Source organism: Manacus vitellinus, unplaced genomic scaffold, assembly GCF_001715985.3.
Source record: "Manacus vitellinus isolate BGI_N305 unplaced genomic scaffold, ASM171598v3 scaffold_8_pilon, whole genome shotgun sequence".
In the NCBI taxonomy this organism is placed as follows: Eukaryota; Metazoa; Chordata; class Aves; order Passeriformes; family Pipridae; genus Manacus; species Manacus vitellinus.
In genome coordinates, this window is record NW_021940864.1 from 4820353 (window position 1) to 4835604 (window position 15252).

Sequence of the window (15252 nt, forward strand, 5' to 3'; positions counted from 1 at the left end):
TTTCCGAGTGAGTTTTCACATTTGCTTTTTGATAGAAGACTTGTTAAACATAAATTAATGTTTCTGTTTGGAACATACTCACAAGTTAGAGTCCACATCATGTATTTTTTTTTCTGTAGATCTAAGTTTCACTCTCTAGCGATACTCATAAAGTACTGACTGACATTTAAACCTTTCTTAGGAGAACTTTCCTCAGGTAGAAGTGTCACAGACCCCTCAGAATTACTGAGTCAGATTCCAACTTTGCTTTTCGTGAAGGCACTCACTGTGGTGATTACTTAATCTTTTGTATGAAAAGTTCCCCTTTTAGCTACTTATCTTGGGTGGTGTATTCTGCATGTTGGCATGAAAAAAAATCTTTACCTTGCATGCTTGATTTAAGGTGTGTTAGGGACTGTCAGAGTTGCCTCACTGTCCTGTTAGGCAATGCTATGAAAAACCACACGGGAGAGCTCTTTAGCTGTCTATGGATCGAATGGTTGGGATGATTTATTGACTGACTTTCAGTAGTTAACATTTTCCTTAATGGCAACTGCATTCACTGTTAATCTTTCTTCTGAGCAAGTTGAAGAGGGAGGAAAGACAGGTAGATTTTCCTGATAATAGAAGTTATTTAGTTTACAAGTTGCTGTCTTTCAATATTTAAATTAAGAATGTCTTGCATTTCGGAAAGCAAAAATGGAAGACATTCTTAAGACTGAGGGGTAGAGTTTTATAAAGAAGTTTTCCTGTTGAGATTTTTGACAGCAGGAGTAGGTCATGTAGGGTGGGTAAAGCTGACTTTTTATTCTGAAGCTCTGAAGAAAAAAAACCATGAAGCAGTCGTTTTGTGGAGAGCTTTTCTTTGAAGTCATCTCATTAAAACATTAAAGTCATAAGTTATTTTTTAAAAATTTTAAAAAATATTTAAGTATATTCTTGTTTGGGCTTTTCTATTAAGGCAGTAGGTGCCTGTTATCAATTACCAGGAGCTGTATTTAAGAGGATACTGGGGGGTTTTTCAGTCATGTTTGTTAAATGCTGTAATACCATAGTGCATGGGAACAAAGTGGTAGTCAATGGAAGTGATCAGAAGCTATATATGAAGAATCTGAAAAACTCATGCTATTCTGCTTGGAGTAAGTCGGTGTTCACGGTTTGAGGTGTAAACTGCAAGTAACACTTCAGATATCAGGTACTTCGTGAAACAGCAATTGCCAAAGATCTCATCTTGATGAATATTTTAGAGCATGGAATTCTTCCATTATGAACTAAGCACTGTAAATACGTAAAGAGTTTTGTAAAAGATCCTAAACCGTGGTTTGCCTTCATAGCATTAGCACACACAGTAGATGTTGTGGTGGTTGCAAGGTGAACTCTGTTTTTCAGCTTCTTTCGCTATCAAGTTATTCAGTATTTCATCTTTTGTCTTACTTGGTGGATTGTGTATTTCTTTTTGGGGTGTTTCAAGCAATACTAATGTTAGCAGTTTCTCTCTTGGAACTTATATTTAAACAGTGTAGGCTTAAGTCTTAACAGCCATAGCAATTGAGTATTGGGATCCCACATGAAGAACAAGTATCAAACCAACATTTTGGTGTGTGCAGTCTTTTCTGTTTGGAGTCATGTTTTGAGTGTTCTTGCTTCAGGGAGCAAATCCAGAAAATATTCCTGTCAGGTTGTAAAAGTCATCAAAACAATCCAGTGTGATGTTCATTCAGCTCTTATTGAACAAAACCCATGTAATAGGATAACTTCTCTGTGAATGAACTGCTGTCTTGTAAAGGAAGATGTATGAAAGCTGAAGGGTAGCGATTTGATAAACTAGGAAATATATGCATATATATGTTTGCTATTCTTTTTCTTTTGAGTGGGAATACAACTTTTTTTTTTTTGGTTAGCTAAATTAAAAATATACAAATAAATGAGAATGAAAACATGGGATACACTGCTTGTGTCCTTCACGCATTCTGCTTTTTTCTGAAAAAAAGTAGTTTTTAGTGCATATTCAAAAGAAGATAAATCACAGAATTGTGCCTTTTTTGCTGGTTTTTTTCTTTTTTTTGTTCCTGTCCACCTTCCATTGTAATAAATAAGGCTGCACCATCAGGTGACAAATCCAGAAAAGTGCAGTGCTTAATGAATTTCTCCTGTGTAGGAATTTTGAAGTGACACACTGAGTTTAGGCCAGGCTTTTTTTGTTCAGTGAAATAGGTCTCAGTTTAGTCTACTAATACCCTGCCCTTCCTCAAAGTTAGCATACTGTGATAATCCTAAACACTGGGGAAACCTCTTGACATGAACTTTGTCCCACACCATCCATCCATCCCTCCCTGCTTTGGAGAACCGTTTTGGTATTCCTGCTGTCAGCATCCAGATACTGTCTCTGCTCCTAGCTGTAGTAAGTACATGAGTCTGAATTACACCTTCTATAAAAGAGGGGGTCGGGAAAGAGAAGTGAGAAGACCCACTTCTTTTGGAATCTGTGTTAAAAAATGTAAGATGATCTTGGAAAGCAAGTCTTTGTCTTAAGAGAGTATTGCATCAGGAAACATCGAACATAACCTAGTCCAAACCACTGAATTTCCTCTCACGTATTATCTTACTGTTGTTACAATACCTGCTTTCAGTAGCTTTAAAAAGTAATTGATGGAATAATTTAATTTGGAAGGGTGTCACATAAGGTTGCTCAGCCATGTCCTGTCAAATGCTAAAAATCTGCCAGGGTGATTCCATGGCATTCATACAGTCAGCATCAACATGTAGTCATTAGTTAGTGGGAGTGTTTCCTTGAGAGAGCCTCTTTTGAATGAGTAAGCAATTGAAAAGATAAAGTATTTGACGTCTGAAGGCGTTCAGCTTTTCATGCTCATTATGAAGAAATCAGAAACCACTGACAGTGAAATCTGTCTGCTACTTTGAAAGTTCTTGGTTTGAACTAATAACTCTTATTCATATGGTAATTAATATTTCCAGAGTGTGGAGAACGTTCTCGGTTGTTGCTTTCTATTCTGTGTGGTATTTTGGGTCTGCTTGATTTCCCACCCTCCCACTCCCAGCATTTTTTTTTTCATTCTGATTCTTTACTATGTTTTCGATAGACAAGTGTTAGTAAGTTTGATGGGGAAGTCCTATGTATCCTGTACTCATGGATGTGTTTTTGTACTGCAGACCAAAATCTACACCAACGGGACAACCTAGTGCCAATGGAGTACAGTCAGAAGGTCTAGATTATGACAGATTGAAGCAGGTATGTATATAATGCTTTGAATGGGCAACTTGGATATATAAGGGCTTGTAGCTGTCCCATACCAATTTTTAACTGTGTTAGCTAGTTCCAGATGTAATGATTTAGTAATTGCTTGCAGGGCTATGGTGGTGGCAGTGGTTTTTAGAGGGGTGTGAATTGTCGAGTTGAAGGATCTTCCTAAAGAGCTGTTTGAATCAACGGGCTTGTCCTGGGGAGGGAGATTCTGGTGCAAGCTCCAGCTTGGTGGTTCTAGAGTGGCTTTTAACTTGGTAGTTCCTTCTAGACCATTCTGATTTAGTGGTTGGCTCTAAATTGGGTTATGGATCAGCAATCTGTTCTCATTGCTTCTGGATTGAGTCCTGACTCAACAGGCAGTTCTAGAATGGGTTCTGGCCTGGTGGGAGGTCCTGGAGCGTGTGTGGGTTTGTTCTAGAATCTAGTTTTGTCATCTCAAGAGGATTTGTGGGACTCTTGCTACAGCTTCCATGAAATGCTGCTGCAGATAGGAGTCTAGTTACTTTTTTTTTTCCTTCCTCTTTTTTCCTGGTCTGCTTTTATTTCTTTTCTGTGGTTCTTTCAAGTTGAAGGCACAGAAGATGAGGACCCCATCATCCCATAAAGCACAGCTCTCCCATGTTTTACAGTGCACTCATTCCCACTGCCCCAGTTAAGATTATTTTCTCTGGAGGCAAAATCATCTCAAACTCTATGTCTACTGGACACATGTCAAGCTCTTACTTGCCCTTGCCAGAAACTGGTGGCCACACTCCCACTCCGAGGGTTCTTGCTGTTTGCCCAGGAGTCTTGTATAAGACTTGGTGAATGGGGAGACCTACCTACTCTGCAGCTTTGGTACATGCTCTTACACCAGGAATGCCTTCAGGCAGGAAAAGTGTGTCCATGCATGTGTTGGTGCAGCTCATAAGGGACCCAACAAATGTAGAGCACATGACAGTAATTGCATGCTCAGTTGTGAACAGCACGGTTGTGAACAGCATGCTGACCCCAACACTGGAAAAGAAGCAGCTGGAATCCCCTGGATGACTTTTGTGCTCACTACGGATTTGGTGAGGAGATGACAGTCTCTTTTGCAGAAACAGACACTACCCCCCCGCTCTACTTGTAAACACATTATCAAATCATCAGTTAACATCACTTAGAGGAAAGGATGGAGAAAACAGCAAGCAGGAGGTGGAACCTTTGCCCTGTTGCCTTAATTCCCTCACATTCCGCTTGGCAACTGGGACCGTGATAACTTGATCTCCCTTTTTTCTTCTTTGACTATTTCCTTGGCTTGTGGTGCTTAGTTAGCTCCTTCTTTTGCATTCCACATCACATTTCACCTGTAGCAAAGCTTCCTTAGTTTAAAGGAACGTGTCAAGTTTTGGGTTTTTTTACTTTTTTTTTATTTGGCAGTTACATTAGTGCACTATTCGGACTTCAAAATGTCACTTCTCATAAGTTCTGTGGAAATCAATTTATAGGACTTCTATGGAAAGTTTTTCTCTGTATTGTACTGCAGTAAGGATGTTTTATGGATGCCTGCCTTAGGTTTTGAGGATTAACTTGGAAGCTGAAGGGTGGGTTACGTGTTTCAGAAGGGCTAAGTGTTGTTTGGAAGAATTGGATTGGAAGAATTTTCGATTTCTCTCCACAGAAAATTACAGGTGGCAAAACTAATCTGTTCACTGATCTGTTATTTTTGTTTTGACACCACAGGACATTTTAGACGAAATGAGGAAGGAGTTAACAAAATTAAAGGAAGAACTCATTGATGGTAGGTACTGCTGTGTTTGCTGTTGCTGTTGAGTTTTAGAGTAAGTAGCTACAGGTGCTTTATAATGTGTTTACAAAGTGTTTCCAGCCTCGGGAATTATATATTGGTAAAACTAGCTTTGTTCTTAGCCTGGTGGCAAACCATTTGTGCCAGACCTGTTCTGATTGATGTGCTTTGTTTTCTCTCCTGGGAATTTTGCTTTAGTAGAACATTTATACCAAGTAATGTCTTTTAAGAGTGGTTGGAGGGATGCTGTATTTGGGTGATTTGCAGCTGTCCTTAGTATCATGTGGTGGTAGGTAGGTTATTTTGAAATAATCCAGAGATGCCGAGGTGCGTATTTCAAAACTGGTAATATTCAGACTAGAATGGTGCTTCCAGCTTTGTCTTCTCTTTGATCTGTAACATAGGAGTCAAAGAAAAGAATTCTCACAATTTTAATTTTTAACAGAAGACCTTTTCGTAAGTAGTCTTCTGTAGTTAAGAGAAAACACCAAGAAAGAGCAATCTTAAAGGTCCACCAGTCAGGAATTAAATAAAACTCTGTGTATAATTTCCTACCTTAGTGGGCTTTATTTTTTTTTTTTTTTTTTGCTTTGTGGAATGTACCAAAATAAAGTATTGGGGGAAAAAAAAGTCATATTAAACTCATACGACTGCTGATAAAATATCAGATGTCACCAGCTGATGTTGTAGAAAGAGCTGGCTGGTTTTGGGCTACAGAAAATGTAGTGCTTTTCCCTGTATTTTGACTGTGCTATGTTGTACCTCAGCCTTTTACAACAGTACAGTGCAAACTGTACAGGGCCCTGAGGCTGCTCTTAGAACAAACAAAAAAACTTAAGTGAGCCCAGACATATGCTCCTTGATAATCCCAGTGGTAGTGATTGTCATTAGGTAAGGTCATAGGCTTGCTGGAGATGGGAACTGAAAAATAAGATGTTAACTTTACAGGAAGGAAAAGAGCAGTGCCTGGTTGATAATGACAATTGTCTGAAGCCACATGAGACTGTCTTATTCACATTGTAAGACTGTTGGAGCAGGGTGAGCCTTCTTTAAGGGGTCAGTTGTGTATTCTGGCTTTCTGCCTTGACTGTGACTATTTGATTTGCTAATTTTCTCTCTCTTTCTCTCCAGCTATCAGGCAGGAACTGAGCAAGTCGAATACTGCATAGAAAGACTAGTACTAAGCCGATGTGACTCTTTAACTTGATATAAAACTGACTACGTTTTGTGAGCTGTTAGAAGAAAACGGAGACAGACAGACAGACACTTGGAAGGAGGGAGAAACAACCTATTCTGAAAAGCTTCAGACACATCACTCTGGTGATATGCTATTCCCCCTCCTAGTTTGCAGCTTTTTTCTGACCTTTACAGCAGGGTGGAAGAGACTCTTAAAGTTACTGTAATGATTATGCAGAAATTCCTACACCTATCAGACAAGATCACAATGCTTTGAAGTCTACTCATGTCAAGTTAAAATTGCACATGTTTCAGAATTCATGCTGGTTTAAAGGTAAACCGGTGGGAGAAAATGAACCTAACTTGAGAGATTACAAGTCAGACTTACAATTTACTAAGAAGATTACAATAAATACAATGATCCAGAGAAAACTGGTTTTAACCCCCAAAGACAGATGTATAACCCAGCACCCTGGGACGAGAACAGTGCTTGTTAGCCCCTGTGCTGAGCACCACGTGGTCCCTCGGGTGCAAAGTAAAAGGAAAGGAAAACCTGTTGGTCCAGATGATGGTCGCAGTCCTGTTGAGGTAATGATCGCAGTTGCAGTCCTGTTGGAGTTCTGGTCTTTCTCTCGATCTGCTGAGTGGTTACCAGAAGTCCCAAAACCCCAAGAATATATGTGCTCAGGTTCAGGTGGGAATGTCCAGTACCTCCCCCAGGGCAGGGAGTTTCACAATGGGTGATTTAACTCTGTGAGTCATGGGACATTTTTGGAGTCTTTAATGGTCTAGGTCCTTGCAGCTGCCTATTATGCCAGTCCAGTATGGCCCATTAGCAGAGATGACCCCTCAGGCTGGGTGTGAAGGTGCTAATGCTTCCCGGAGGGGAGTAATCACAGCTGAGTCATTAGTGTAAAGACAAAGAAACACTCCTCACAGAGTTCTCTAACGCCCAGCTTGTAGCCTGAGGTGTCAGGTGTGCCCTGGGCAGCTGCTGCAAATGATCTATTATTAACAGTCCATCAGAAATGACATAGAGGGTGTAGAATACACAGTTTTGGTTATACCCACATTGTGATAAACTGGTCCCGACCCCTGTAACTAGGACAGTTGTTAAGACAAAAAACAGGGAAAAGCTTGGGAAGGCTTTTCAGAGAGGTTTTCTTTATTAATGAAGGAGTTAGCAAGTTATACTGTTGTACTTCAAATGTATCTCAGGTTTGTCTTCCTATCATATCTGATATTTCCATGAATAATTTAAGAGATCAGATGTGTAGAAGTTCGGTTCACAAAACACGGAACAATTAGAGACGCGGGCTTTTAAAGGGCAATATTTGTAAGTGAATGACCCAGACGGTGATAACATATCAAGACTTTGGAATTTTATGATAGGAAGCCTCTCTAGTTAGCCTTCATGCAATTTTATAGGAAAACGAAAAAAAAGCAAATACAGTCCAGAGTTTAAAGATGTAGATGCCTTCCTACATTGTTACGATGCTTTACCAAATCTAAGACTTCTACATAATGCGAATCAGCAGTCAAATGTAAATCATTAGTATGTTGTAGATTTACAGTAGATTTTGGGGCTTTTTTTAGATTTATGCATGTGGACATTTTTGTAATGTAACACAACACAGCCAGCTTTTTAATTAAAAGAAAAATTGCATGTCACAGAGTAGCCTTTTCATTTGTAAGGCTTAATTTATGCCCAGAAAGATGTGGGATGAGGGAGGGGGAAGGTGACACATTTTTATTACTTTCTACACTTTTTCTTCATCTTACATGCATGTGTAATAATGAGGAAAACATAACTTTTATCAGTAACCATGTTAATGGAACCAGGTACTTAATCCTTTTGTATCTTTTTTCAGTTTTCTATTTGAAATTCAGTAGTACTTCCATAATGGTTCTGAAACTCCCAGGTGAACCAAACTCATTTCTCAGTGAGAGAAAAAATGTGTAGGCATCTGAATTACTGAGGATGCCCCTGTGTAAGTGTGTTGTCCTTTACCTTTTTACCATGACCTTCTGCTTCACTCTTTTCTGAGACTCCTTTTTTGATTGTTTAATGAACAGAACAGCAGTTACCTTAGAACAACAGAGCATCAGGTCACAGTAAATGTCCCCTTCTCCTCCTAACTTATCTGCCATCCTCCTTTCCAAAAACAATCAAAACCAACAAAACCCCCCACAGCTCCACACGACCCAAACCCAGAAAGACAGCAATGCCATTGGTTTTGTTCAACAATTTGAGAATCATTTTTAGGGGAGGTGATACTTTTCTGTTTCCCAGGGTTTTTAGATCTTATGCATTTAATTTTTTTTTAATTTTTAATGTTTTTTTTTTAATGTGGTACAATTCAGTGGAATAGAAATTCTTTCAATTGGATCTGTAGTGCTTTGGACAAAGAACATGGATCAAAATCTTTCCTTTCCCTTTGCACGGTCAATTTTTCCAAGCTGTAACAGTGCCATGTTTGCTTTGGGATCTGTGCTGATCAAAAAGAAAAGTTTACTTACAACTTTTGGAGAGATTAGCGTTTCAGCTTACGTGTATGTGCAGCTTCATTCGTAGGACAAATGCTTTCCATAACATACTGTCTTGAGTGCTGAACACCAAAGCAAAACAGCACTTAACAGCTTTGGAAAGGCTTCAGTAGGAGATTTTTCACCTGTTCAAACATTGCCTATTTCTAGAGGTTCAAATTCTAAGAGTTGACAACAGTGGAAATATTACCTAACTCCATTTGTTAATTTTTTTTTTAAATAAAGAGAAGCAACAACATTTTTCTGCATGCATTTATTGGAGGCATTAAAAAAAAATCCATAATAAGCTTGTCAAGTACTGTTTTTCTCAAAACAAGAGGAGGCATTTTCATCTTTGTTGATGTAACTTTTTGTTTTACATGGACTTTTTGAGCATTAAGAATGTTTACCCTTGTCAGAAATCACGTTTGATTTGTTTCTAGGAGAGTTCAGGAGTAGCATAGTGGAATAGTGAATGGGTACAAGTGGTCCAAAATTAAAGGCTGAACTACTAGATTGTGCAAGGAACTGGCTTATGCACTAAACGTTTTGTGCCTTGGTCTACAATTAACATGATTTCTGTTTAAAAGAAAAAGGAACAGATGTTGTCTTTTGTGCTGCTTCTACATACATACTTTCTGTAATCCCAAACTGCAGAATTGGTTCTTTCCAGGAAATCGGATTGAATTAAAGATTACTGTAGACATTTCCTGACCTACTGACAGTTGCACCGTTTCCAGAGATTTCAGTATTGAAAATGAACTGCAGAAGCTAAGATTATTTTGCTTACTGGTGACTAAGTTCTTTAAAAACCATATTGTGGTGGTTCTGTGCTTTTGTACAATGGATGTCTTAAGCTGAGGGCAGTTTAAGGGATCCTTTCTAATGCCAGGAGGGCGTTGCTTTCCTCAACACTGTGATCTGACCTGTGATAAACCTGCACTACAGACAAGTGGCTACCAAGTCAACTGCAAACCAACTGAATGTAAAAATCTTAGTGCTGGTGCTGAAATCTCTTCAGATAGTTCATAATGATTTCCAGTTCATTGTTTTAAAGTTATCAAGCATCAAGTGTCAATCAAAGACTGAAGCTGATCACTAATGAATGTTGACTTTTCATGCATTTAGGTTTACCTTCTTTTTAGTTTCTCAGTTCATTCTCTGCTATTTTTATCATATTGTGTCATTTTAAATTTCTTACATGCTAACGTTTTGTTTGAGCGAATGAAATAAAATTGCAATATATACACGTTGCCACCATTTATTTCTGGAATGTCATAGAGACTCTCTGAGGTTTACTGCTCAAATTCCCAAAATTTTTAATGACCATGGTCATTCCTTACCCCTTGATTCCACCTCCCCTTTCTGTTTCTCCATCAGAAGATTCAACAGAGGTCAGTGAAGACTTACCTTATAAGGAATGTAATTGCAGGGACTGTGTAACATTCATGAATGGTAACTGCTGTACATAAATTAAAATTAATTTTAAATGTATGATGTGATTTACATTCTCACACAGTATATATTTTGATCTCTGTATCCACAGAGAACTTGGAAGGGAGGGAGAGAGGAAGACCAGGGGGAAAATACTTGCAAACAGTCCACCTTTTTCTCTTACTGCTTTTATGTTCGTGACTTATTTTCAATAGTGGTAAGAAAGCAAACTTACCATGGCAGATCAATAGAGCTTTCTGTACGCTGAGGACAGTTTTTTGCTCAATTTATCTTATACCAGAATATTGAGCATTGCTGTTTAAATGTCCTCGACTTGACATTCTGAAGTTGTACTTCTCTGCTGTTGTTGTTTGGCAAACTGTTGGTCCCAGTGCCAAGTTTGGCACCAACCTTAATGAGTTATAAAGGTTGTTTTTTTTAAATAAAATTATCACTAGATTCTAAAATGGTCTGCTGTTATTGGGGCAGTGTTTAGGCAACAAGTGTAAACATTCCTGATTAAAATGTCTGAACAGTGTTACCAAATCTGTCCATTGGTGTCAAGAGATGGATGGTATCTACTTTTTAAAGTTGTGTATTCCAAAAGCAGGAAGATGGTCTGTGATTGATCAAACTGATGATTGTCAGCACTTTGCATGGGCTCTTCTGAAAATGTTTAACTGGACTCGGTTCCAGTGCTAAATATTACTTACCAGCACGTTCTTACATCTAGTCATACAAAGCCTGCAAAATCAAGAGAAGATTTCCTCTATTTTCAGTAGGTGAACAAGACTGGAAGCAAGAAAAAAATTTTCCCAAACCGACTTTTAACCAAAAAGTCACAGTTCTTTTTGGGGCTGTAAATTTTCTTGACACTGTAGGCTACTGCTGGGCAGGGGGTGATAGAGAGCGGGTGACAAGGGAACGAGAGTCTGATTTTGGTGGAACTGGGGCCAGTGCAAAGTTCTTGAAGAACAGGCTAAAGATCACTTAAATGGTTTGTCTTAAGGGGTTATTTTTGGGTATGAGGATTATTTAATGCTCATTTACATGCTATCTAGGAGAGTCTTAATGAAGGGAGAAGCAGGATGTTAAATCAGCTGTCGCCGTATAAATTTACGTATTCAAAACAGCACATCTTTAAGTCAGCCTATGTGAAGGCCTGACAGGAGTTAAGTATTTATTTCAAAACTTTAAAGACTATTGAAATTGGTGTGTCAGGAGATATATTCAAGTCAATTAGGTTTATAATAATAATAATAATAATAGACATGTAATAGAAATTGGTGTAATTGTCCAAGATATGGAAGAATAGGTATAGTTCTAGATGTTGGGAAAGCTCAGCCAAACCTTATAATCACAGCACTGGTATCTGCATGTTACGTTGTAATCAGCATCTTAATTCATTGCACAGAAGGTTCTTTGGGTAGTTGGTTGTCACAGTGATGCTGAAATTCAAGGAGCTTGAAAATTACCTCCATTTTATAAATGGATCCCAGGTAAACACTGTTATATAAATGCATTGTCTTAACATTTGCTTTATAGGGCTTAGTGTCCTGAATCTTACCCAATGAGTATTCCTTATCTGGTGTCCTATTGAGCTGCTCAGTGGTGAAGATGTGGAGCAACTACTGCAGCTGAGCTCTGTTGCTGCTCTGGCTGTTGCAGCTTTTGACTGCAAGCTGACAGTTCTCTCTGAGGTGCTTAATTTTGCCACTATTGTTATTCAGTGATGGGGATCACCTTCTCTCTTCTCAACATGTTTTACAGCTTTTACTGGTGTGATGTTTTCCCTTCTCTTTGTGACTTCAGGTCTCTTCTGCAACTGCTCAACCACAATAGAGTTGGAAGTGGTCTCCCATCATCATCCAGTGTTTACCATCTTAAATGTTATTTTTTATCACCAACCAGCTGGAGCCACTTAAGTCCCTTCCTACTTTCTGAACAACTTTCCACTCAACAATGAAGTTATCTGTGCTAATTATACTGTAAGTGTGCTGAACTGGTTTTCCTTGAAGAGTCTCTGGGAATTGTCCCACAAGCTGCTGACACAGGCAGAGGAAAAGGTAAACAGTAGTGAGGATGTTGCTGAAAGAAGAGAAAGTGTCAGGGAGTTGTGAAAGTGTTCAGGCTATAGCTGCAGGGACAGACACTGCTGGAAATGGCCTGCAGGAGGCTTGGAGACACACAAACAGGTTTTAAACCCACTATGGATGCTGCTGGAATCCACAAATAGAGACAGGCAGGAAAGGTGGCTTTCTGGACAGTCTTAAGGCTGCTTGCTTGTCACTGTAGGGTGAGGATGTTAAAAAAAAATGTCTGTGTTGAAGTTCAGTTTTCTGCTGCTTGACATTTTTTCCCCAGTACTGTATTGTGAAACCCTCTTTGACCCTACACAGCTTGGTAAGTCCTGTGATGCAGCAGAACCAGCCCCAACAGCTAAATCCTGTGATGTGGCAGAACCAGCCCCAACAGCTGACATGTAGCCCTGACAAAAAGAGAGGTGCAGAGACGCTCGTTGTGCCTCCTGATTGTGGTTCCAGGGGTGTCTGTCACTGCCGTGAAGCCTTGTGGTTGGAGAAGCTGAGAAACAGTTTTACATGGCTCTTAGGCTGAGACCTTTATCTCTGCCAGTGACTGGCCAATTCTGCCTTAAATGCAAGCATCAAAAATGTACCCAGTAATCTTTGCTTCCCTGATGAGAAAAGCTCTCCTCAGCTCATGGTGCCACAGGTTGACACACTACAGGTAAGAAGTGGAGGGGGGTCCAAGGAGTCCAGTCCTGATGGAGCTGGTCCATCAAAGGACTTCATAGGGTAAGTGAAAAATCCTTTTCCTTGCTCAAAGTGCATCCTGAGGAGTACTGGCTGATGCTGCTGGCTGCCTGTGATGCTAGAAAGACACTGGCATTCATGAAAGACTTGGCACCTACACTGGATTTGTCAGCACATCTTCAAGGATAACTGGATATTCTGTGTTAGTGCAACATACTCATAGCCTGACCCAAAGGGCAAAGCTTTGTATTTTGCATATAATGTGGCCTTAAACATGATCTTCTTTAGTTCAGATGTTTGCTGGAGATGTTTGGTTTCTCAGAGGTGAGAACCTTGTTATATCCTACTCTTATTCTACATGTTACTACTTGTATGGGAGTGAATCTCTCAGTTATGGAACCAGTTTACATGTTCCACCTCCCAAAAGTGACTTGAAGTGGAGTTAGTCATGTAGAAACCTGTAAGGAAGCTGAGGAGTTCAGTCCCATCAGACACTGGAAGTTCAGGGACCTCAGAGTATGGTGCCTAATAAATACTGTGTCCCCAGAGGGAGAGTGCAGTTAGCTATGGATGCACAGGTTCAGGCTTTGATGATCAGGAGGCCTTTGTCCAGGAGGGAAAGGAAATACAATGCTTGTGGCCTTTTATATTTTTTTTTCCACCTGAAATCTGTTATTAAAGAGATAATAAGTGATACTCCAGTCTCCAGCTTCTCTTAGTATCTCCATAACATGGCAGGTCAGTGTGTGCTCAAGATATTTTTAGAGGCAGCATTGCTGAATGAGGCCTTTAAATTTGCTTTGTTGTCCTGTTTCTGTTTGATAGGGGGAAAAAAGTCCTTCAAAGATTTAAATATTATTCTCAGATACTTTGGAGTCAAGCAACTTTTCCTGAAGCTGTGGTGACAAACTCAGTATGAGTCTTCACAAGGTCACATTCCCACACAGATCTCAAAGTACAGGAAAGGGGAACACACAGGCTGCATACCAGAGACAGCTTTTAAGTACTCTTTAAATAAATTATTAAGCAAAAATAGAAAAGAAAAAGAAAGAAAAGCACTCTTTGAAGGCTTTTACAAAATAACTTGCAAGCTGGAAATACGATGGTTCTGCAATTTATTGGTTGTAAACTGAAAACATGAGTTTTCAGTTCTCTATCAATCTGTTAGTTTGTGTTGCTTTCCAGATGGTTTTCTATCTCTTGCATCTTGTAATGCTTGGTGATCTACTTGCTATAATAAGTTATCATAGAACCAGTGAGATGCTCTGTGCTCTCAGGTGGGAATGAACAATTCTGAGTTCAGTGACCAGCCAGGCTTGGTTACCACTTGCAGTCAGTGGCACAGGGTGCCTGGGAAGAAAAACCCTCGTGTGAGCTCTTTGAAGCACCTCTGAAAGTCACCTGAAGGTGGAGATCTCCAGAGATGAGCTTAGGGATGGAAATGGAGTAGTGCACCTTTAGGGAATGTAGGTAGAGAAATCACAAGTCCACAGCAGTGGTAGGCAAATGAGAGGACTCCAGAAGAGAGGGATTCTGACAGCCAAAAATGCAAAGTCCTTCCTTCAAAATGAAGAAATAGAGTTGCAAAGTGCTTTGAAGATGGTGGCACATTTAGCATGGTCAGAACAACCAGTGTGAATTCGAGCATCCGGGTTTCGTGTGTTCCCAAGCACTGTGTGTGAGGAAAGCCAGAGGTTAATAAGGGGAGGGGAACGAGCACTTCATAAAATACTGCAGTTTCTTGCTTTGCTTGCTTTTCACTTACATGCTTTTACTTTTTCACTGATGGCATAGAAACATAAGGCGAAATATGTAACCAAAGTCATGTCTTTTACATACTTGACTAACGTAAAGGAAGAGGAGTTCAGGTCTGAAGCACTGCTCCCCAAGGGCAGAGCCTGGCAGGGTCACAGCTCGAGGTCTGAGCATTGCACAGGATCCAGCACAGCCTGTCCATGAAGCCTTGAGCACAACCAGGGCTGCACCAGCAGCGAAATTGAGGTGTTTTCATTGCATAATAATTATGTTTTACATATCTGCTGAAGGACAACTTCATTGCCTTGAAGTCATTAGTCTTCTGGGGAAAAAAACAACACAATTCCTTTAAGTGTCAGTCAGTCAGCCTGCAACCTTTAGAGCAAACAAGTCGTTCTGTATTTACCCTCTACATTACTCTAAAGGCAAAAGGTTTTGTTCTTTAACTGGACCCAAATTGTGAGTGTTTCTCTATATGCTCTCAGCTGTCATGAACAAAAGTTGCATGTCTTCAAGCCCTGAGTGTTCTCAGCTTCTCTGAAGTCAATACTAGTTTAGCCTTTTTAGTCTGAAAT

At 39.7% G+C, this 15252-nt stretch overlaps 1 protein-coding gene across 2 annotated transcripts in view; it reads left to right on the plus strand.

The window, feature by feature from the left end:
* The window catches only part of ENAH (ENAH actin regulator), a 47449-nt gene extending 37492 nt beyond the window's left edge, over window positions 1-9957 (plus strand). For both annotated transcript variants that reach the window (XM_018085030.2, XM_018085029.2), the window contains 3 exons: window positions 3151-3229; window positions 4949-5006; window positions 6144-9957. In XM_018085030.2, coding sequence (XP_017940519.1) covers window positions 3151-3229; window positions 4949-5006; window positions 6144-6181 — 175 coding nt within the window. In that variant the 3' untranslated portion in view covers window positions 6182-9957. The remainder of the gene's footprint in view (window positions 1-3150; window positions 3230-4948; window positions 5007-6143) is intronic.
* The last annotated feature ends 5295 nt before the right edge of the window (window positions 9958-15252 follow it).